The 22583-nt window shown below is 42.1% G+C and overlaps 1 protein-coding gene across 1 annotated transcript in view; it reads right to left on the bottom strand.

The window, feature by feature from the left end:
* Nucleotides 1–22583, bottom strand: part of bckdk (branched chain ketoacid dehydrogenase kinase) — a 40712-nt gene that overhangs the window by 4223 nt on the left and 13906 nt on the right. Inside the window, exons 8-9 of the mRNA XM_023967698.2 lie at nucleotides 3341–3469; nucleotides 1097–1186 (exon numbers count right to left, since the gene is read on the bottom strand). Coding sequence (XP_023823466.1) covers nucleotides 1097–1186; nucleotides 3341–3469 — 219 coding nt within the window. The remainder of the gene's footprint in view (nucleotides 1–1096; nucleotides 1187–3340; nucleotides 3470–22583) is intronic.

Raw genomic sequence — 22583 nt, 5'->3', positions numbered from 1 at the left:
TCGGTGATGCAAAGGAACTTAACTCGTGACACTCTCTATTGCAGTCCCAGGGTGCAGATCTCAGAGAAAACGCTTTCAAGCTGGTCAGCACACATTGAGGGGATGCCCTCTGGGCCGGCGGCTTTGTGATTATTCACTCTTTAGAGTTTTCCCTCAAGTCAGCCTCGGAGAGTGAAAGCATCTGGTCGTCCGGTGCAGCGAGAGTCTTCCTGAATGGCTTGGAAGCGAGCATAGAATGTATTAAACTCATCTTGGAGGGAGGCGTTGGTGGGCACCACATAGCTGGATTTTGATTTGTAGTCTGTAATAGTCTGAATCCTTGCCACATGCGAGTCAGAGTTGTTGATCAATTCAAGTTTAAGACTGTCTATTTGTGTCCCCAATGGATTTGCAGAGCCCGTACCTGCTTGCCTTCTGCGCATCGCGCGCCACAGAGTCATCTGGGTTCGTTCTGCTAACATTAAATGCTGCAGTACGGGTTCAACATTGTAGAGATAGCCATTCATCCGGGGTTTTTTAGCATCAGAAACTCCAGATCGGGTGAACAGGAGCTCAATGTTTACAACTTCGGTACACCAGGAAATGTTTGAGGAAACAAAGCCCCACCCCACCTTACCAGAAGCCGCCATTCAAGCCATTCGGAATATGGAGAAGTTGTCTGGTTGAATAGCAGAGTCGAGTGTATTGTCCGTGAGCCACGTCTCAGTAAAAACTAAGACACAGAGGGACATCAGGGAATGCTGTGATTAAAGCTTTGCTCAGAGTTCAAAGTTCATTTTCCATCGATTGGACATTAGCCAACAGGATACTAGCTAGAATCAGTGTCAACATCCATTTAAAGGTTCTTAAACACGGCACTAGAGTAGAAGTCTGACGGTGCTTCCAACGTGGTCCGGAACCCGTTCCCATGGTGACCACACTGGGCCCGATAAGAGTGCAGCTTAGAAACACTCCCCCTGATGAGGTGTCAGGTTTCCCATTTAAACGGTTAAGCCCAGAGTATGGGACTCCTAATTATTTAATGTTGTTAAAAGGAGTCTTTTGAGTAGATAGCGGTAAAGGTCCCCATTTAGTGTGCCAAAGGTAACCCACTCACCTGATGACAAAGTCCACGTCGTTGTTGGCGATGGTGACTCCGACATCAGGTACATTGTAAGGCGTGTCGAGGTGGCTTTCCATGGTGGCCCTGTGGGGACACAAGTAGAGGGGAGGTTAAAGGCAGGCAGAGTGAGTGAGGATATTAGCCTCTGTGGTCCTTCAACGTAACCTGACACAGAATCTTTTAACAGGATTGTTGAGGGATTCACTGATAGATGACACTTGTGTAATGATCATGCACCCTGAAACAGTCTTATGGGAACGAGGAACATAAGTCAGAGTGAATGGTTTATCTGCTAACATTTGAGAAAGAGCTCCAAGAATAGAAAACGTTCCTCATTGGATTTAAATGGCTGATTAGAATCTTATTTGAAAACACATCCGTCTGCTAACACACACAATCTAGCATCCCTCTCACAAGTTAGAGTGCCAGGGCAACATTTGACCGCCAAGATCAGTAGCCTGTGGCAGAGTGGAATGTTAGCTAAAACAACCTAACTACAAGAGCAGTAGCACACTGCTTAATACTTCATTAGAGGAGAGGACAAACTAGGGATTTAGTTATGTATAGTCATAAAATGGCTACCATGGAGTCTGATGTCCTGTCAGATAAGTTGTCATAAGGGTGAGGGAAATAAGCTATTTAAAACTACCGTGGAACAACCATCGACTAACTTTTAAATTCTCAAGGGCGCTCACTCTGGCTGTGCAACAACACCAACAGTGCCCCTTTGGCATTCACAGTTCAGATTCACCCCTATTAGTCCAGAAGGAATGTAGTGGGTTTGGGCCAAGACCTTCTGCCAAGGACACAGTGTTCTATAAGAAAGACAGGGTCTAAGGCCTGTACAGTCAGGTCACTGCCATGGTGAGAAAGGACAGTGGGGTGGATGAGCAGGGAGTTCTAGGGGGCTTGAGTTACCCGTGGGGTTAACTCAACCCCCCCCCCCAAAAAAAAATATTGCTTTTGGAGGGCCATTGTGGCCTCTGACCTGAAAGGTCTGTAACCGGTGCATCTTTTTTTGGCCCAGAGGATGATTTATTGTAAAACGGCTGCCACAAATACACCAGAAATGTCGATGCTAAAATATAAAAAAGTCAACAAAAAAAGTGCTAGCTATGTGGTTGAAGTTGTGGCCAATCAACATTTCCTGATTAAATGAAATTCCCAACTTTTGTTCAAAAAAGAAATATTGAGAAAAATATTCTCTCAATATGGTTTTATCATAATGATTTAAGAGAAGTTGAAGACTTGCCATTTAAGACAATGATTTGTGCTTCAGGAAAGCACACGTAACAAAATGTAGGCTACTCGGCTGGGCAAGACTTGTAATGTGCCACGTAAGCGCAACTAGGCCTATACATTGAAAAGATCCTCATGTTTCCATTCACAGATCATAGATTAGCTGGAACCACAGATGCAGTCACAGCCAACTGTCAGGGAAAGTCAAATAGCATGAAAGATTTACAAGGGATTTCCCCCCCCCCCCCCAGAGCCAGATGAAAATCGTGGATACCATTTTTATGTCTCTGCGTTAGCGCAATCACTTACTAGCGTTAGCGCATTGACTGGAAGTCTATTGGTATCTGCTAGTTAGCACTGGCTCCCGAAACTACCTCCAACTTCCTTCATACTGGACACAGACATAAAAATGGTATCCACAAGTTAATCCGGCGCTGGTGCAGTAGATTAAAAAAATGCCAAAATCCTGAAGTATCCCTTAACATACATTTGACTTAGTTTCAGCTGAGCCAAGAACTTCAAGATAAAAGGCGGTAGACGGGGGGAAAAGCAGGGAAACGGGAGGGGGGGGGGGATAGGTCACATACACACACAAATATATATATATATAGTATACGTTGCAGCACTATGGGATTCACACAAAAAAAAAATGCTATGAACACACAACCAGTCAGAGGCTATACAATGTTCCCAAATAAGAAAAACAGTGCTGGCCTACTTCTGCTGGCCCAGTTATTACAGACCATTGTCATAGATCATTCTAAAAGCCTGTTACGATGGCTTGGGGACTGACAGGTGACAGATGGCACACTTGTCACAGGCCCTGTTTTTTATCGACTGAGGTGTCACAATGTTGGCTACACCATGTTTGAAACTCAATGTTGATTTGATTACACATTTCTGTGAGATCTCTGTTTGGTGATAAACAAGAACAACTCACAAGGTGTATTTCATGTGACTGTCAGTTTATTGGTTAGGAGAAGGAAAGTGTTTTGGTACCTCATGGCGTTCTTCAGCAGCTCTGGCAGGATGTAGTCTAGGGGCAGAGGGATGAAGGGGAAGCGGGCCGCCACATGGCCATTGATACGCACCCGCGGGGAGTTACCATACTGGTGCTCACACAGACGCCTGAGGAAGACATGAGGGAGCCATAAGGAAACACATAAGATTACGATTGTGTACGGAAACACATTCTAACCTATAGGCCTCAATAGTACTTGCATAAAAGTTATTTGTATAAGTATAGCCTATTTATACTGTGAGGGGAATTTGCAAAATGAGGCCTACATATGTGACTTTATAAGTATGAATAGGCCTACACATGGGTAGTTTGATCAAATTAAAATCATTCATACCCCTTGACTTATTCCACTGTTGTTACAGCCTGAATTCAAAATGTATTCAATTGTTGTTTTTTCCCCCCCTCACCCATCCACTCTCACAATGACGAAGTGAAAACATGTTTGAACATAGAAAACGAAATGCAGAATTACACTACTGGTCAAAGGTTTTAGAACACCTACTCATTTAAGGGTTTTTCTTTATTTTTACCATCTTCTACATTGTAGAACAATAGTGAAGACAAACTATGAAATAACACATATGGAATCATGTAGTTACCAAAAAAAAAGAGTTAAATCAAAATATATTTGAGATTCTTCAAATAGCCACCCTTTGCCTTCACAGCTATGCACACTCTTGGCATTCTCTCAACCAGCTTCATGAGGTAGTCACCTGGAATGCATTTCAATTAACACACCAGCCTTGTTAAAAGTTATTTTGAAGAATTTCTTTCTTTCTTAATGCCTTTGAGCCAATCAGTTGTGTATAACAAGGTAGGGGTGGTATACAGAATATAGCCCTATTTGGTAAAAGACCAAGTCCATATTATGGCAAGAACAGCTCAAATAAGCAAAGAGAAACAACAGTCCATCATTACTTTAAGACATGAAGGTAAGTCAATGCAGAACATTTCAAGAACTTCAAAAGTTTCTTTAAGTGCAGTCGGAAAAACCATCAAGCGCTATGATGAAACTGGCTCTCATGAGGACCGCCACAGGAATGGAATACTCAGAGTTACCTGTGCTGGAGAGGATAAGTTCAGTGGAGTTACCAGCCTCAAATTGCAGCCCAAATAAATGCTTCACAGAGTTCAAATAACAGATATCAAACAAATATCAAATAACACATCAACATCAACTGTTCAGAAGAGACTAAGTGAAATCAAGCCTTCATGGTAAATTGCTACAAAGAAACCACTACTAAAGGCCAACAATAAGAAGAGACTTGCTTGGGCCAAGAAACACAAGCAATGGACATTAGACCGGTGGAAATCTGTCCTTTGGTCTGATGAGTCCAAATTGGAGATTTTTGGTTCCAACCGCTGTGTCTTTGTGAGGTGAATGGATGATCTCCGCATGTGTATTTCCCACCATGAAGCATGGAGGAGGTGGTGTTATGGTGTGGGTGTGCTTTGCTGGTGACACGGTCTGTGATTTATTTAGAATTCAAGGCACACTTAACCAACCAGGTTTTTCCTCTAGGATTCAGTTTATTTTTTATCCTGTAAAAAATTGCCAGTCTTTACCGATTACAAGCATACCTAAAACATGGTGCAGCCACCCTTATGCTTGAAAACATGTAGAGCAGTACTCAGTAATGTGTTGTATTTGCCCCAAACATAACACTTTGTATTCAGGACAAAAAGTAAATTGCTTTGACACATTTTTTGCAGTTTTTCTGCAAACAGGATGCATGTTTTGGAATCTTTTTTATTCTGTACAGGCTTCTTTCTTTTCACTCTGTCAATTAGGTTAGTATTGTGGAGTAACTACAATGTTGCTCCATCCTCAGTTCATCCCCATCACAGCCATTAAACTCCAACTGTTTTGAAGTTAAAATTGGCCTCGAAATCCCTGGGCGGTTTCCTTCGAGAGGAAGGCAACAGAGTTAGGAAGGACTCGTCTATCTTTGTAGTGATACACCATCCAAAGTGTAATTAATATCTTTACCATGATCAAGAGGTATTCAACGTATGCTTTTTTTCTTCTGACCCATCTGCCAATATATCCCCTTCTTTGCGAGGCATTGGAAAACCTCCCTGGTCTTTGTGTTTGAAATTCACTGCTCAACTGGAGGACCTTACAGATAATTGTATGTGTGGGGTACAGCGATGAGGTAGTCATTCAAAAATCATGTTAAACACTATTATTGCACACAGAGTGAGTCCATGCAACTTATGTGACTTGTTAAGCACATTATTACTCTTCTTTAGGCTTGCCATAACAAAGGGGTTGAATACTTGACTCAAGACATTTCAGCTTTTCCTTTTAATTTGTAAAAGCTTCGATAAACAATTCCAATTTGACATTATGGGGTACTCTGTGTAGGCCAGTGACAAAAAAAAGATATAAATTTGATCCATTTAAAATTCTTCTGAAAGCACTGTAGTTTATCCATAGCACACTGACAGTCCACATTGTGCCTAAAAAACAAGTGGTCTGCATCATAGTTATGACCACATATTTCGAGGAAAGACATCCAGTCTGCTCTAATGTGCTGATCAGTGCTAAAAGGAGACTCATAACTGGTCTGCTCTTTAAAATCAGGGGGTCTCTGAACACAGGGCTGCATGTAGAGGAAAATGATAGCTTGTTGATTCAGGGTCTGCCACCTTTGACTCAGAAAATCTGCATTAGTACCTTTGTTCTGATGCAGCCAGAACCCAGCGACTGGAAAGAGTTTGAGAGTGAGTGAGAGTGTTTGAGATAGAGAGAAAGAGAGCAGCTGCACATTCCTAGAGAGGCTGAACTGGGACAACAAGTGCACATAGAGGCTTGTGAAGAGTGTGCTTGACTGTATGTGAGTGAGTATGAGTGGACACTATTTGGATACGTTCATTGTGCCACACAGAGCTGTGATTAAGACTTTGACCTTGAGAAGACCCTGACACAGAGCCAGTGGAAAATATCAATATCATATTTAGTTCAATTTCAAACATTCCATTCCCAGCTAGGGGGGAAAGCCTGCTCCAATGCATTACAGCACAAAACACAACTCCTCCAGCTCTCAATATTGACCACCATTTAATTGGATATTTGAGTTATAAAAAATGAATACAAAAGTGCACTATACCTGACAGGCATCTGTGGTTTAAGTTCATTTTCCACCCATTGTGGGCTTTGCCTGTCAAGCAGCAGAAGGGCACATTTGCCCATGTATCGCAGCTAGAAATAATGTTGGCAAGCTTGAAACCTTATAAAGTTGCCTAAATATTATGTTAAGTTATGTACTTTTTTTTCTCCCCAACCAACATACCTAAGCTAGCTAATATTATACCCTTTTCAACAATGATTTTTAAGACTGTTTAACTTTTTATGGCTGCAGGGGCAGTAGAGTAGCTTGGATGAAAAGGTGCCCATTGTAAACGGCCAGCTCCTCAGTCTCAGTTGCTAATATATGCATATTATTATTAGTATTGGACAGAAAACTCTAAAGTTTCCAAAACTGTCAAAATATTGTATGTGAGTATAACAGAACTGATATTGCAGGCGAAACCCTGAGGAAAATCCAAACAGGAAGTGGCTTCTATTTTGAAAACTCCATGTTCCATAGCCTCCCTTCGCTGGATTTAAAGGGATATGAACCAGATTCCTTTTCCTATCGATTCCTTTTCCTATCACTTCCTCAAGGTGTCAGTCTTCAGACAGTTTCAGGCTTTTATTTTGAAAAATGAGCCAGAACGATAACATCTCGTCAAGTGGTCACATGTGTTTTGCTCGCGCAACAGAGTTTGGACAACCATTGTTTTTCCCTCTCCTACTGTGAAAGACATTTGCGATTGATATATTATCGATTATATATTTTTAAAACAACCTGAGGGTTGATTATAAAAAACGTTTGACATGTTTCTGTGGACATTATGGAAACTATTTGGAATTTTCGTCTGCGTTGTCGTAACCGCTCTTTCCTGTGGATTACTGAACATAACGCACCAAACAAACGGAGGTATTTGGATATAAAAATAATCTTTATGGAACAAAAGGAACATTTGTTGTCTAACTGGGAGTCTCGTGAGTGAAAACATCCAAAGATCATCAAAAGGTAAACTTTTAATTTGATTGCTTTTCTGATTTTCGTGACTGAGCTACTTGATGCTAAGTGTACTTAATGTTTTGTCGAGCGATCGATAAACTTACACAAACACTTGGATTGCTTTCGCTGTAAAGCATAATTTCAAAATCTGACACGACAGGTGGATTAACAAAAGGCTAAGCTGTGTTTTCCTATATTGCACTTGTGATTTCATGAATATAAATATTTTTAGTAATATTTATTGAATGTAGCGCTATGCTATTCAGCGGTTGTTGATGACATTTATCCCGTTAACGGGATTGCAGCCATAACAGGTTTTAATCACGATTACTTCTGAAAATCACCTATACACACACACACACACACACACACACACACACACACACACACACACACACACACACACACACACACACACACAGACATTGACGATTCATGCCAATTTGGCTACCTAACAGCTAATCTTGTTCCCAGAAACTTCTGCGTGAGGAGTCTGGTAGACCAACGTGTCAAACTTGGCCTTTGTTAGCCAATACAGGAAGATTGGGAGAAACTCCAGGCGCATAGGCATTGACTTAAAATCTATTTAATCTACCAACCAATTATCCCCCCCCCCAACACCTTCCCTCTAACCCGCCCCATAAACTAGCACAGTGGTTCCCAAACTGTGGGGAGTGCCCTGGGTTGGCAGGGGGGCGCGGGATTCGCCAACATTAAATTACAACAAATAATTTACTCAGTAAGGTTGCTCCCACTAAGGCCAACTTTGAATCGCTGATGTGTTGTGTGCATTAGCCTGGGGACGAGGTTCTAACTTTCAGTGGATATACTAGCTAGCTAGTTTTTTCTAAATTGTTTGAGCTTTTTGCCAGTTACAGCAGTTATACAGTTAGAGCAGCTCACAGATTACTGCACCTGTACATAGCCCATCTATAATTTATCCCAAGCAACTACCTCTCCCCCTACTGTATTTATTTATTTTGCGCCCCATAATTTCTCTCTCTACTTTGCACATTCTTCCACTGCAAATCTACCATTCCAGTGTTTTACTTGCTATATTGTATTTACTTCACCACCATGGCATTTTTTTTGGCCTTTACCTCCCTTACCTCATTTGCTCACATTGTATATACTTATTTTTCTACTGTATGTTTGTTTTACTCCATGTGTAACTCTGTGATGTTGTATGTGTCGAACTGCTTTGCTTTATCTTGGCCAGGTCGCAATTGTAAATGAGAACTTGTTCTCAACTTGCCTACCTGGTTAAATAAAGGTGAAATAAAAAATAAATGAAAATAGCAGTGATGACATTAGGCCTAATCAGACAGACAACGCATCCTGGTTAAGTTTAGACTCAATATAGGTATAGGCTACTTGCAGATGAAGACTTGGAAAGCAGTTTACACTGATGAAGCAAGCTAAACGAAACTAGTTGTTAGCATTGCTAGCTACATGCCGAAAATAGGTTACCCTCATCTGAAATTACATAATGTTTACGGATCATAAAAAGCATGCAGTTACTTGCTGTATAACCCCCTAGAGTCTGACGCACCGGTCTGTCATTATAAGTAACATAATACAAAAAAATCCATAAGCTAGATATATGTTTTGCATGGGCTGCGTCTCAATCCACCACAGCCGCCGAGTTACAGCGGTGTGTGTCAGACCATGAGACATCCCAAAAATCAGTCTGCTCACGAAAACGGCTGTAGCGTCCAAACGGTTTGGCCTACGTTTTGCTCAACGACCCCCATGGTACTCGTCTTAAGTCGGTAGCATCGATATGACAACATTTTACTCTACGACCCCCACAAATGTCACAGGACTTGTCTGAAGGGAACCCATACAAAAAAAAAATATGGAAGTATGGAGAGTTGTGCCTAGTATGGAGAGTTGTGCCTAAAAAGGGTTAAAAAGGGTTAAAAGGGTTAAAAAGAAGATACATATACAGTGGGGAGAACAAGTATTTGATAACCTGCAAAATCGGCAGTGTTTCCTACTTACAAAGCATGTAGAGGTCTGTAATTTTTATCATAGGTACACTTCAACTGTGAGAGACGGAATCTAAAACAAAAATCCAGAAAATCACATTGTATGATTTTTAAGTAATTAATTTACAGGTGAAATAAAAAACTTCAGAGAAACCACTCTGAAGTTTCTAAAACTGTTTGAATCATGTGTGTGAGTATAACAGAACCTATTTAGCAGGCGAAACCCCATGGACAAACCATTCAGAATTTTTCTTTTTTTGAGGTCACTCTTTTCAATGGATTTTTATTGGGAATACAGATTTCTAATTGACCTTCTTGCAGTTCCTACCGCTTCCACTGGATGTCAAGTCTTCAGAAATTAGTTGAGGGTTTTTCCTTTGTGTAATGAAGTACGGCCATTTTGAATCAAAGTCATTTGAAGTGTCCTGTTAGATAGAAACGCATGACCAGAAAGCATGGTACAGATTGTTTTAATCCTGTATTGAACACAGATCATCCCATCTTCAATTTGATCAATTATTAACGTAAAAAAATACCTAAAGTTGTATTATAAAAGTAGTTTGTGGTGTTTATGGAACATATTGGAGTGCCAACAACAGAAGCTCGTCAAAGGTAAGGCATGAATTATATTTTTATTTCTGCGTTTTGTGTCGCGCCTGCAGGGTTGAAATATGCTTATCTCTTTGTTTACTATGGTGCTAACTCAGATAATAGCATTGTTTTCTTTCGCCGAAAAGCCTATTTGAATTCTGACATGTTGGCTGTATTCACAACCATTAGCTTTAATTTGGTATCTTTCATGTGTGATTTAATGAAAGTTTGATTTTTATAGTAATTTTTTATAGTGATTCATTTGAATTTGGCACTCTGCATTTTCTCTGGCTTTTTGCCAAGTGAGACAGTAGCGTCCCGCCTAAACTCAGATTTTTGGATATAAATATGAACTTTACCGAACAAAACATACATGTATTGTGTAACATGAAGTCCTATGAGTGTCATCTGATGAAGATCATCATAAAGGTTAGTGATTCATTTCTCTCTATTTCTGCTTTTTGTTACTACTCTCTTTGGCTGGAAAAATGGCTGTGTTTTTCTGTGGCTATGTACTGACCTGACATAATCGTTTGGTGTGCTTTTCATCCTTTTTGAAATCAGACATGTTGGCTGGATTCACAACATGTGTAGCTTTAATTTGGTGTCTTTCATGTGTGATTTCATGAAAGTTTGATTTTTATAGTAATATATTTGAATTTGGCGCTCCGCATTTTTACTGGCCTTTGGCCAAGTGGGACGTTAGCGTCCCACATATCCTAGAGAAGTTAACCGTCTTGGAAATTTTTTTCTTTACCCCTTTCTACCCAATTGGTAGTTACAGTCTTGTCTCATTGCTGAAATGCCCGTATGGACTCGGGAGAGGTGAAGGTCGAGAGCCGTGCATCCTCCCGAAACACAACCCAACCAAGCCGCACTGCTTCTTGGAACAATGCCCACTTAACCCAGAAGCCAGCCACACCAGTGTCGGAGGAAACGCCGTACACCTAGCAAACGTGTCAGCATGCACTGCACCCGGCACGCCACAGGAGTCGCTAGTGCGTCACGGGACAAGGACATCGCTGCAGGCCAAACCCTCCCCTAACTCGGACGACGCTGGGCCAATTGTGCGCCACCCCATGGGTCTCCCGGTCACGGCCGGCTGCGACTGAGCCTGGACTCGAACGTAGAATCTCTAGTGGCACTGCGATGCAGTGCCTTAGACCACAGCACCCTTTTGCAATTATGTTAGCACAGCTGAAAACTGTTGTTCTGATTAAAGAAGCAATAAAACGGGCCTTCTTTAGACTAGTTGAGTATCTGGAGCATCAGCATTTGTGGGTTCGATTACAGGCTCAAAATGGCCAGAAACAAAGACCTTTCTCCTGAATTTCGTCAGTCTATTCTTGTTCTGAGAAATGAAGGCTATTCCATGCGAGAAATTGCCAAGAAACTGAAGATCTCGTACAACGCTGTGTACTACTCCCTTCACAAAACAGCTCTAACCAGAATAGAAAGAGGAGTGGGAGGCCCCGGTGCACAACTGAGCAAGAGGACAAGAACATTACAGTGTCTAGCTTGAGAAACGGACGCCTCACAAGTCCTCAACTGGCAGCTTCATTAAATAGTACCCACAAAACACCAGTCTCAATGTCAACAGTGAAGAGGCGACTCCGGGATTTTGGCCTTTAAAAATGATGAACTTGGATTAGCTAACACAACGTGCCATTGGAACACAGGAGTGATGGTTGCTGATAATGGGTAATAAGCTGTTTGGGGGGACAAAATGGCGCCGTAGAGAGAACACTGTTTCAGCGAGCTCCCGTGGCATTCGTAAATTTATATTTATATTTTTTCCTAGTTTGAAAAAGTGGTAGAATTGGCTAAATAAGTTATCCTGCAATGAATCCTGGCGGTTATTTCTCAAAAATCTCCGACAACATGCCCAGCAGAGCTACTAAGAACTCGACCAAAACCACCATCCCTGTAGATGTGCAGGAGGAGCTAGCTTACGTTAGCGAAGCTAACACCGTTGCGGATCCAGGCACAATGGACCTGGTGATTCAAAAGATGACGGACAACATTACTAAAGTGATCGATGTTAAGATAAGAACGGTCTTGGAAGCAATAGCAGGCCATTCAGCTGAATTACAGAGGGTGGTCAAACGTGTCGATGAGGCGGAAGGAAGAATTGCTACAGTGGAAGCTTCAACTACATCTATGGACACTAAGATAAAAGCAACTTGAGAAACAGGTGCGTGAAATGGCGGAGCACATTGACGACTTGGATAATCGAGGACGCAGATGCAATATTCGTGTTGTGGGACTCCCGGAAAATTCTGAGGGGACACGTTCAGCACATTTTTTTGAGGAATGGATCCCTGACTACTTACAAATGGACACTAAGGCTGGTCGTGTGAAGCTGGACAGAGCCCATCGCTCTCAAGCACCGATACCCGGTCCCAACCAGCGCCCACGGCCAGTGGTTATAAAGTTCCACAACTTCACCGACAAGCAGCGCGTCATGGATGCGGCTAGAAACATCTGCTCTGACGGTAGTCAACGTAAAGGTCCAAAGGTCTCTTCAATGATTACTCCACAGCGGTTGTACGAAGACGCAAAGGGTTTGATGAGGCGAAGGCTCGACTCAGGAGAATGAAGATGGACTACGCACGGTTGTACCCGGCCACATTGAAGATTATGGTCAACGGATCGCCTCACATGCTCCGGTTCAGTAATATTCGTATTTTTATTATTTTTCTTGCTAAAGTAACTGCCGCTATAGCTCAGGCTGAGATATGGGTGAATCTATATTGGTGCCCAGGCTTGGTTTTAGGTGGAAGAGCCTCAATCTTCATATATTGATTTTCATTTTCATATGTATAAAGGATGAGGCTATTGAGTGGCAATGCAGACTTAAGAGTCTACATTGGAAAGTTGAAATCCCCTGCGTGTTAGCTAGTGGGAAAACCCCCTTTTGGATCTTTAAATTTTAGGGTTTAGTATAGTTAGAGTTCAAGGGTTCATATCGTTTGTTTATGCTCGGTGAGATAGAAGAGAGTTCAACACATGGAAAAAGGTACCACCCCATTTTTACAGTGGGATTCAGTCTGAATATGAAACGGTCAAAGTGCAATGGCAGGTAATACACTGCGTGCATGTACATGGAACAGAGGGAGCCATAATCCCATTAAAAGGAAGAAGGCACTGTCTTTTTTGAAGAWTTTTTTTTTTGGATATTGCCCTGTTGCAAGAAACTCATTTGGATGATAAGGAGCATCTGAAATTACAACAAGGGGGGTTTGGTCAAGTGTTTTTCTCATCATTTACATCCAGAAGTAGAGGTCTTGAATTGTGTGAAAGATAAACTTGGTCGCTTTGTTATAATTAATGGTACTTTACAAGGGCAGAACATCTCCATAATGAATATTTACTTCCCCCCTGCCCACCCCCCTGATTTCCTCACTAAGGTATTTCTAGACTTTTCAGAATTAAACTCAGACACTGCAGTGGTTGGAGGAGATTTTAATTGTTTGTTGAACCCCCTTATTGATAAGTTTCCCAGCGGTATAGCTTCACTCTCTCCTCGAGCTAAGTCACTTAAAGCTATTTGTGATGATCTGGGGTATGCTGATGTTTGGAGAACTTTTCACCCCTCCAACAGAGAGTTCACTTTTTTCTCTGCCCCGCATGGATGTCAGACTAGAATAGATTACTTTTTTGTGCCCAGGACGTCTTTGCAGTCCGTTTTATCTGCTAGGATAGGAAGCATAGTCATATCTGATCATGCGGAGGTGATCCTGGACATAAAACTCAACGGGGCATTCAATCTGTCAAGACATTGGAGGTTGAATACAACCATCCTTAAAGACCATACATTCACATCATATTTTATTACAGAGTTTAAAGCATTTTTCTCTATTAACTCTCAATCAACAGATAATCCCTCGCTCCTTTGGGAAACCTGTAAAGCGTACGCCAGGGGTCTGATTATGTCATACACAGCCACTAAGAGGCGGAAAAAGCGTGAAAAGCAAAAAAGGTTAGAGGGTGAATTAGGAACTAAAGAGAAGGACTATATTAAAACTCCCACTCCTGCCCTACTAAAGGAAATATCAGTTCTTAGATTAACGTTGGACTCTCTTCTAACACAAGACGCTGAAAAGAAAATGGGATTTGTCAGGCAAAAGCTATATGAACATTGCGATAAGCCAGGAAAGTACTTGGCGTACCTAGCTAAAAAGAGAGCTGACTCACAGTCAATTGCTACTATTACTTCTCTTTTATTTTTTTTATTTTTTATTTTAAATAAATTTTATCCCCTTTTCTCCCCAATTTGTGGTATCCAATCGCTAGTAATTACTATCTTGTCTCATCGCTACAACTCCCGTACGGGCTCGGGAGAGACGAAGGTCGAAAGCCACGCGTCCTCCGAAGCACAACCCAACCAAGCCGCACTGCTTCTTAACACAGCGCGCCTCCAACCCGGAAGCCAGCCGCACCAATGTGTCGGAGGAAACACCGTAGACACCTGGCCCCTGGTTACGCGCACTGCGCCCGGCCCGCCACAGGAGTCGCTGGAGCGCATGAGACAAGGATATCCCTACCGGCCAAACCTCCCTAACCGCGGACGCTAGGCCAATTGTGCGTCGCCCACGGACCTCCCGGTCGCGGCCGGCTGCGACAGAGCCTGGGCGCGAACCCAGAGACTCTGGTGGCGCAGCTAGCACTGCGATGCTGCCCCCAGACCACATCGCCACCCGAGGTGTGAGAGGCTGCGCCCCAAAGAAATGTTCGTCCTTTGACTGTTCGGCACCCATTACCTGGCATACTACCCCACCACGGGTGGCAATATTTATATGAAAATAAATTGATAAATGACTAATTTAAGAAATTTTATGCAAATCTTTATGCCTCAGAACTGCCAAATGACGCACCCAAATTAATGGAGAATTTATTTTCTAAGATTGAGCTCCCTACTATCTCCGAAGAACAGAGGTCTCTCCTTAATGCCCCTATTACCGAGGAAGAGATAATGTTCGCAATTAAGAATCTGCAAAACGGTAAGGCCCCAGGACCAGACGGGTTTTGTAGTGAGTTCTATAAAGAGTTCCATGGCCTGATCCTTGATCCATTGCGTGATATGTTTAACCACTCATTTTCAAATGACCAGCTCCCTCAAATGTTGAGGGAAGCCAACATATCACTTACTCTCAAAAATGGAAAATGTCCAGAGTCTTGTTCCTCGTACAGACCAATTTCCCTTCTGAATGTGGATAGAAAATTACTTTCTAAAATTCTAGCCACAAGATTAGAGGACTCACTGCCACTAATTGTGAAAGGAGACCAAACTGGCTTCATTAAGGGCCGTAAGTCGTGCAACAATGTCAGGCGGCTTCTTAATGTAATTCAAGCCTACCAACAAAGTGCTAGGGATGGTCTTGTGCTCTCCCTAGATGCTGAGAAAGCATTTGATCGTGTGGAGTGGTCTTACCTATTCTTTGCTCTAAATAAATTTGGTCTAGGGGASAACTTTATAAAATGGGTGAAAGTTTTATATGATGATCCTCAGGCTGCTGTCCTTACTAATGGGCTAAGGTCAAATAGCTTCTCTATATACAGAGGTACCAGACAGGGCTGTCCTTTGTCCCCCCTCCTATTTGCACTCGTTATGGAACCACTGGCCGAGGCCATCAGGGTAACGCCTRCTATACAGGGGCTGCTCATTGGTGATGTTCACCATAAAATAAGCTTGTATGCTGATGATGTCCTGATATTCATCTCTAATCCCGAGACCTCAACTACATCTCTTATTAATATTATTGAATTATTCAGCGAATTCTCAGGCTACAAGATTAACTTAACTAAATCAGAGGCTATGCCACTTGGTAACCTTCACTCTGTACCTAATACTTCTCCCCCCTTCCCTTTTAAATGGTCTCCCTCAGGCTTTACGTGTCTGGGTATATTTGTAACTCCTAAATTCCAGCAAATGTACAAAGCCAATTTTGTTCCCTTGTTTGATACAATAAGACAGGATCTGGAGCGCTGGAACTCTCTCCCGATTTCTTGGTTGGGTAGAATATCCCTCTTGAAAATGAACATTTTACCTAGACTACTTTACCCAATCCAARTGATCCCARTATTACTCTCCAATAAGGTAATAAAGGATGTAAATGGATGGCTAAGTTCCTTTATATGGAGTAAACGCAAGCCAAGGCTTAAGATGGCAATATTGCAGCTGCCAAGTTCTACGGGGGGCTTGGATCTGCCCAATATCAGGTTCTATCAGTGGTGTGCCCACCTATGTTATATTTCTGATTGGATCACAAACGATGACTCCTCTATTTGGCTAGACATTGAGACTTCTCTTTCAAAATACCCCTTACAGGATCTTTTATTTTTCAGAAGTTTCAAGTCTGTAGAAGATCACTGCAATAATCCTATTACAYTTAACACACTCAAAGTTTGGAGGTCAGTTCAGCGCTTCCTGGGAAGGTCCAAACTAACCTCTGCTCTTACCCCAATTCTTAACAACCCAGATTTTGTAAGACATTATATTGTGAAGAGCACCACCTTAATTGGTAACCCTGATATGTCTGTCATTGAGAGAATGCTTTTTTTCCCCCACAAAGGAAAATGTCTGTAAGTCTGTTTTGATGCTTTAAGGTCCTTTCCTGCTGTCGACACACAGAGGGTGAAACAAGTGTGGAAGAAAGAATTGTCTGTTACTATTGACGAAGAGATGTGGGAGGACATTTGGAGATATGCAAAAACAATATCTATATATGCAAAAACAATATCTATATGTAATCGTACTAGAGCAATCCAATTAAGAATAATACACAGATTGCATATATCCCCAAATCGCAGACATGCCTTTAGCCCATCTTCCTCTTCTCCTCGGTGTCTTAAATGCAAAACTGATACAGGCACCCTAACACATTGTTTATGGTCATGTACCAAAATACAAAGATACTGGTCTGGTGTTCTGCAAGAAATTGAAAAGATCCTAGGGGTTGATCTAGAATTGGACCCAGTTTCTTTACTGTTGGGTCTCCCTAGTAGGCATGTTACTTCTGTGAGTAAGAGGAGGTTTTACAAAACCCTACCTTTGCAGCAAGGAAAAACATCCTTTTACGGTGGATTAGTGATAAGGTTCCTTCTATTAAAGATTGGCATAAGATACTTTTTGAATGGGTGCCTCTGGAATATCTGCCATGTACATTGCATTCTAAAACAGATCAGTTCTACAAAGTATGGGAACCCTATCTAAATTACCTAGAACCTGAGGTATCAGCTATTATGCTGCAAGGATTCTCTTAGAATGGTGGTGATCTATGTATTCAGAATTACACTGTATGTTCCATGTGAGGAACCTAACTTCTTAGTTTAAACTGAGCTTTTTTGTTTAATTTCTGTTTGTAAGTTTGTTTAAAATGTATGTATTGAGAGACGCAATGATGGGGATAGGGTGAGAGAAGCGGGGAGAGGAAAATGGTGTGCGTATATGTGTATGTATATGCGCAGGTATGCGTAGGCGAGTGCTGGTTTTTTTTGTGTGTTTTTTTGCTTTGTCTCTGTTGTTGTATCTCTTAATATGGGTGAAAATTGTGAAATTCCAATAAAAATACTGTTTAAAAAAAAAAAAGCTGTTTCCAGCTACAATAGTCATTTACAACATTAACAATGTCTACACTGTATTTCTGATCAATTTGACAACATTTTAAAATGGACAAAAAACACCTAAAAGGGGTCCTAAAATTCTATATCAAATAGCTAAATGATCCGGTATGACCATCTTAAAACCATTCTATACATCAGCTTATAACCCCAACATCTTAGAAAAATAACTATGATAGAGCTAAACTTGCACAATTGTTTTGCAAGGAATCACATTTTATTTGTCACATGCACCGAATACAACAGACCTTACAGTAAAATGCTTACTTATAAGCCCTTAAAACAACAATGCAGTTAAGAAAATACCTATAAAAAATATATATATAAGAAAATTACACTATTAAAAAGCAGCAGTAAATAACAGCGGGGCTATATACAGGGGGTACCGGTACAGAGTCAATGTGCGGGGGCACCGGTGTCAAGGTAATATGTACATGTACAGTCGTGGCTAAAAGTTTTGAGAATGACACAAATATTTGCTGCTTCAGTGTCTTTAGATATTTTTGTCAGATGTTACTATGGAATACTGAAGTATAATTACAAGCATTTCACAAGTGTCAAAGGCTTTTATTGACAATTACATGAAGTTGATGCAAAGAGTCAATATTTCCAGTGTTGACCCTTCTTTTTCAAGACCTCTGCAATCCACCCTGGCATGCTGTCAATTAACTTCTGGGCCACATCCTGACTGATGGCAGCCCATTCTTGCATAATCAAAGCTTAGAATTTGTGGGTTTTTGTTTGTCCACCAGCCTCTTCAGTATTGACCACAAATTCTCAATGGGATTAAGGTCTGGGGAGTTTCCTGGCCATGGACCCAAAATATCGATGTTTTGTTCCCCGAGCCACTTAGTTATCACTTTTGCTTTATGGCAAGGTCATGCTGGAAAAGGCATTGTTCGTCACCAAACTGTTCCTGGATGGTTGAGAGAAGTTGCTCGGGGGATGTGTTGGTACCATTTTTTATTCATGGCTGTGTTCTTAGGCAAAATTGTGAGTGAGCCCACTCCCTTGGCTGAGAAGCAACCCCACACATGGTCTCAGGATGCGTTACTGTTGGCATGACACAGGACTGATGGTAGTGCTCACCTTGTCTTCTCCGGACAAGCTTTTTTCCGGATGCCCCAAACAATCAGAAAGGGGATTCATCAGAGAAAATGACTTTACCCCAGTCCTCAGCAGTCCAATCCCTGTACCTTTTGCAGAATATCAGTCTGTCCCTGATGTTTTTCCTGGAGAGAAGTGGCTTCTTTGCTGCCCTTCTTGACACCAGGCCATCCTCCAAAAGTCTTCGCCTCACTGTGCGTGCAGATGCACTCACACCTGCCTGCTGCCATTCCTGAGCAAGCTCTGTACTGGTGGTGCCCCGATCCCGCAGCTGAATAAACTTTAGGAGACGGTCCTGGCGCTTGCTGGACTTTCTTGGGCACCCTGAAGCCTTCTTCACAACAATTGAACCGGTCTCCTTGAAGTTCTTGATGATCCGATAAATGGTTGATTTAGGTGCAATCTTACTGGCAGCAATATCCTTGCCTGTGAAGCCCTTTTTGTGCAAAGCTATGATGACGGCATGTGTTTCCGTGCAGGTAACCAAGGTTGACAGAGGAAGAACAATGATTCCAAGCACCACCCTCCTTTTGAAGCTTCCAGTCTGTTATTCAAACTCAAATCAGCATGACAGAGTGATCTCCAGCCTTGTGCTCATCAACACTCACACCTGTGTTAACAAGAGAATCACTGACATGTCAGCTGGTCCTTTTCTGGCAGGGATGAAATGCAGTGGAATGTTTTTTGGGGATTCAGTTAATTTGATGGCAAAGAGGGACTTTGCAATTCATCTGATCACTCTTCAAAACATTCTAAAGTATATGCAAATTGCCATCATACAAACTGAGGCAGCAGACTTTGTGAAAATGAATATTTGTGTCACTCAACTTTTGGCCACGACTGTAGGTAGAGTTATTAAAGTGACTATGCATAGATAATAACAGAGAATAGCAGTAGCGTAAAGAGGGGGGAGGCAGTGCAAATAGTCTTGGTAGCCATTTTATTAACTGTTCAGAAGTCTTATGGCTTGGGGGTAGAAGCTATTTAGGAGCCTCTTGGACCTAGACATGGCGCTCCGGTACCGCGTGCCGTGTGGTAGCAGAAAGAACAATCTATGACTTGGGTGGCTGGTGTGCCTTGCGGTCAGAGGCCGAGCAGTTGCCATACCAGACAGTGATGCAACCAGTCAGGATGCTCTCGATGGTGCAGCTGTAAAACCTTTTGAGGATCTGAGGACCCATGCCAAATCTTTTCAGTCTCCTGAGGGGGAAAAGGTTTTCGAGCCCTCATGACGGTCCTGGTTGCTTGGACCATGTTAGTGATGTGACCGCCAAGGAACTTGAAGCTCTCAACCTGCTCCACTACAGCCCCATCGATGAGAATGGGGGCGTGCTCGGTCCTCATTTTCCTGTAGTTCACAATCTTCTCTTTTGTCTTGATCACGTTGAGGTCAACATTCACAAAGCCGCAGGGCCAGACGGATTACCAGGACGTGTACTCCGAGCACATCTTCACTGATATTTTTCAACCTCTCCCTGTCTGAGTCTGTAATACCAACATGTTTCAAGCAGACCGCCATAGTATTCTTGGGCACAGGGACTAAGGTAACCTGCCTAAATGACTACCGACCCGTAGCACTCACATCTGTAGCCATAAAGCGCTTTGAAAGGCTGGTCATGGCTCACATCAACAACATCATCCCAGAAACCCTAGACCCACTCCAATTTGCATACCCCCCCAACAGATGATACAATCTCAATTCCACTCCACACTGCCCTTTCCCGCCTGGACAAAAGGAACACCTATGTGAGAATGCTATTCATTGAGCGTTCAACACCATAGTGCCCTCAAAGCTCATCACGAAGCTAAGGACCCTGGTACTAAACGCCTCCCTCTGCAACTGGATCATGGACTTCCTGACAGGCCGCCCCCAAGTGGTAAGGGTAGGTAATAACACATCAGAAGTTCTGATTTGCTCTTCAAGAGGTGCTCATATTACAACCAAAATGTTTTTACATTTAGTAGAGCTGGGGTCTCCCTGCCCCCCAGCAAGCAAATCGAACGCTCTGCACCTTACTATGACATTTGATGACAACCTTTTATCTTTTCAAATGAACTGCTACCATGTCTTTCATAAGGCAAAATAAACATTTTTTATGATGCTAGTATTGATATCTATGGGTACTGTAAATGGGGTGTTGTTTTTATTTCAAAACAATTGCAATGCAAATCAAATTGTCTTGAGGGATCGCTAGACAGGATTGTCTGCCGGGCTGCCCATCTCATTTTGCTTTTGTCCTTGCCCCTTCTCCAGTTGTTTATTTTAGCATAAACTCCTCTCAAGTGGAACTGACATGCTAAATAAATTGTAGGCAATGGGATGTTTGTTAGAAGTCGATGTATTTTAGCAACTTAACCTATATAGTCTCCTAGTCAAATGTAATCAAAACCTGCTTTAATGCAGTTGTTAACAGACAAGGTGGAACAAAAGGCCCATATACAGTTGAAGTCGGAAGTTCACATACACCATAACCAAATACATTTAAACTCAGTTTCACAACTCCTGACATGTAATCAGAAAAAAAATTACCTGTCTTACGTTACTTAGGATCACCACTTTATTTGAAGAATGTGAAATGTCAGAATAATAGTAGAGAATGATTTATTTCAGCTTTTATTTCTTCGTCACATTCCCAGTGGGTCAGAAGTTTACATACACTCAATTAGTATTTGGTAGCATTGCCTTTAAATTGTTTAACTTGGGTCCAACGTTTTGGGAAGCCTTCCACAAGCTTCCCACAATAAGTTGGGTGAATTTTGGCCCATTCCTACTGACAGGGCTGGTGTAACTGAGTCAGGTTTGTAGGCCTCCTTGCTCGCACACACTTTTTCAGTTCTGCCCACAAATTGTCTATAGGATTGAGGTCAGGGCTTTGTGATGGCCACTCCAATATCTAGACTGTGTTGTCCTTAAGCCATTTAGCCACAACTTTGGAAGTATGCTTGGGGTCATTGTCCATTTGGAAGACCCATTGCCACCAAGCTTTAGCTTCCTGACTGATGTCTTGATATGTTGCTTCAATATATCCACATAATTTTCCTGCCTCATGATGCCATCTATTTTGTGAAGTGCACCAGTCCCTCCTGCAGCAAAGCACCCCCACAACATGATGCTGCCACCCCCGTGCTTCACGATTGGAATGGTGTTCTTCGGCTGGCAAGCCTCCCCCTTTTTCCTCCAAACATAACGATGGTCATTATGACCAAACAGTTCTAATTTTTGTTTCATCAGACCAAAGTACGATCTTTGTCCCCATGTGCAGTTGCAAACTGTAGTCTGGATTTTTTATGGTGGTTTTGGAACAGTGGCTTCTTCCTTGCTGAGCGGCCTTTCAGGTTATGTCGATATAGGACTCGTTTACTGTGGATATAGATACTTTTGTACCTGTTTCCTCCAGCGTCTTCACAAGGTCCTTTGCTGCTGTTCTGGGATTGATTTTCGCTTTTCACACCAAAGTACGTTCATCTCTAGGAGACAGAACGCGTCTCCTTCCTAAGCGGTATGACGGCTGCATGGTACCATGGTGTTTATACTTGCGTACTATTGTTTGTACAGATGAACATGGTACCTTCAGGCATTTGGAAGTTGCTCCCCAGGACGAACCAGACTTGTGGAGGTCTACAATTTTTCTTTCTGAGGTCTTGGCTGATTTCTTTTGAATTTCCCATGATGTCAAGCAAAGAGGCACTGAGTTTTAAGGTAGGCCTTGAAATACATCCACAGGTGCACCTCCAATTGACTCAAATGATGTCAATTAGCCTATCAGAAGCTTCTAAAGCCACGACAATTTCCTGGAATTTTCCAAGCTGTTTAAAGGCACAGTCAACTTAGTGCA

Source organism: Salvelinus sp. IW2-2015, linkage group LG23 (genome assembly GCF_002910315.2).
Source record: "Salvelinus sp. IW2-2015 linkage group LG23, ASM291031v2, whole genome shotgun sequence".
Taxonomy (NCBI): domain Eukaryota; kingdom Metazoa; phylum Chordata; class Actinopteri; order Salmoniformes; family Salmonidae; genus Salvelinus; species Salvelinus sp. IW2-2015.
This window is presented reverse-complemented; position numbering and strand designations above follow the sequence as displayed.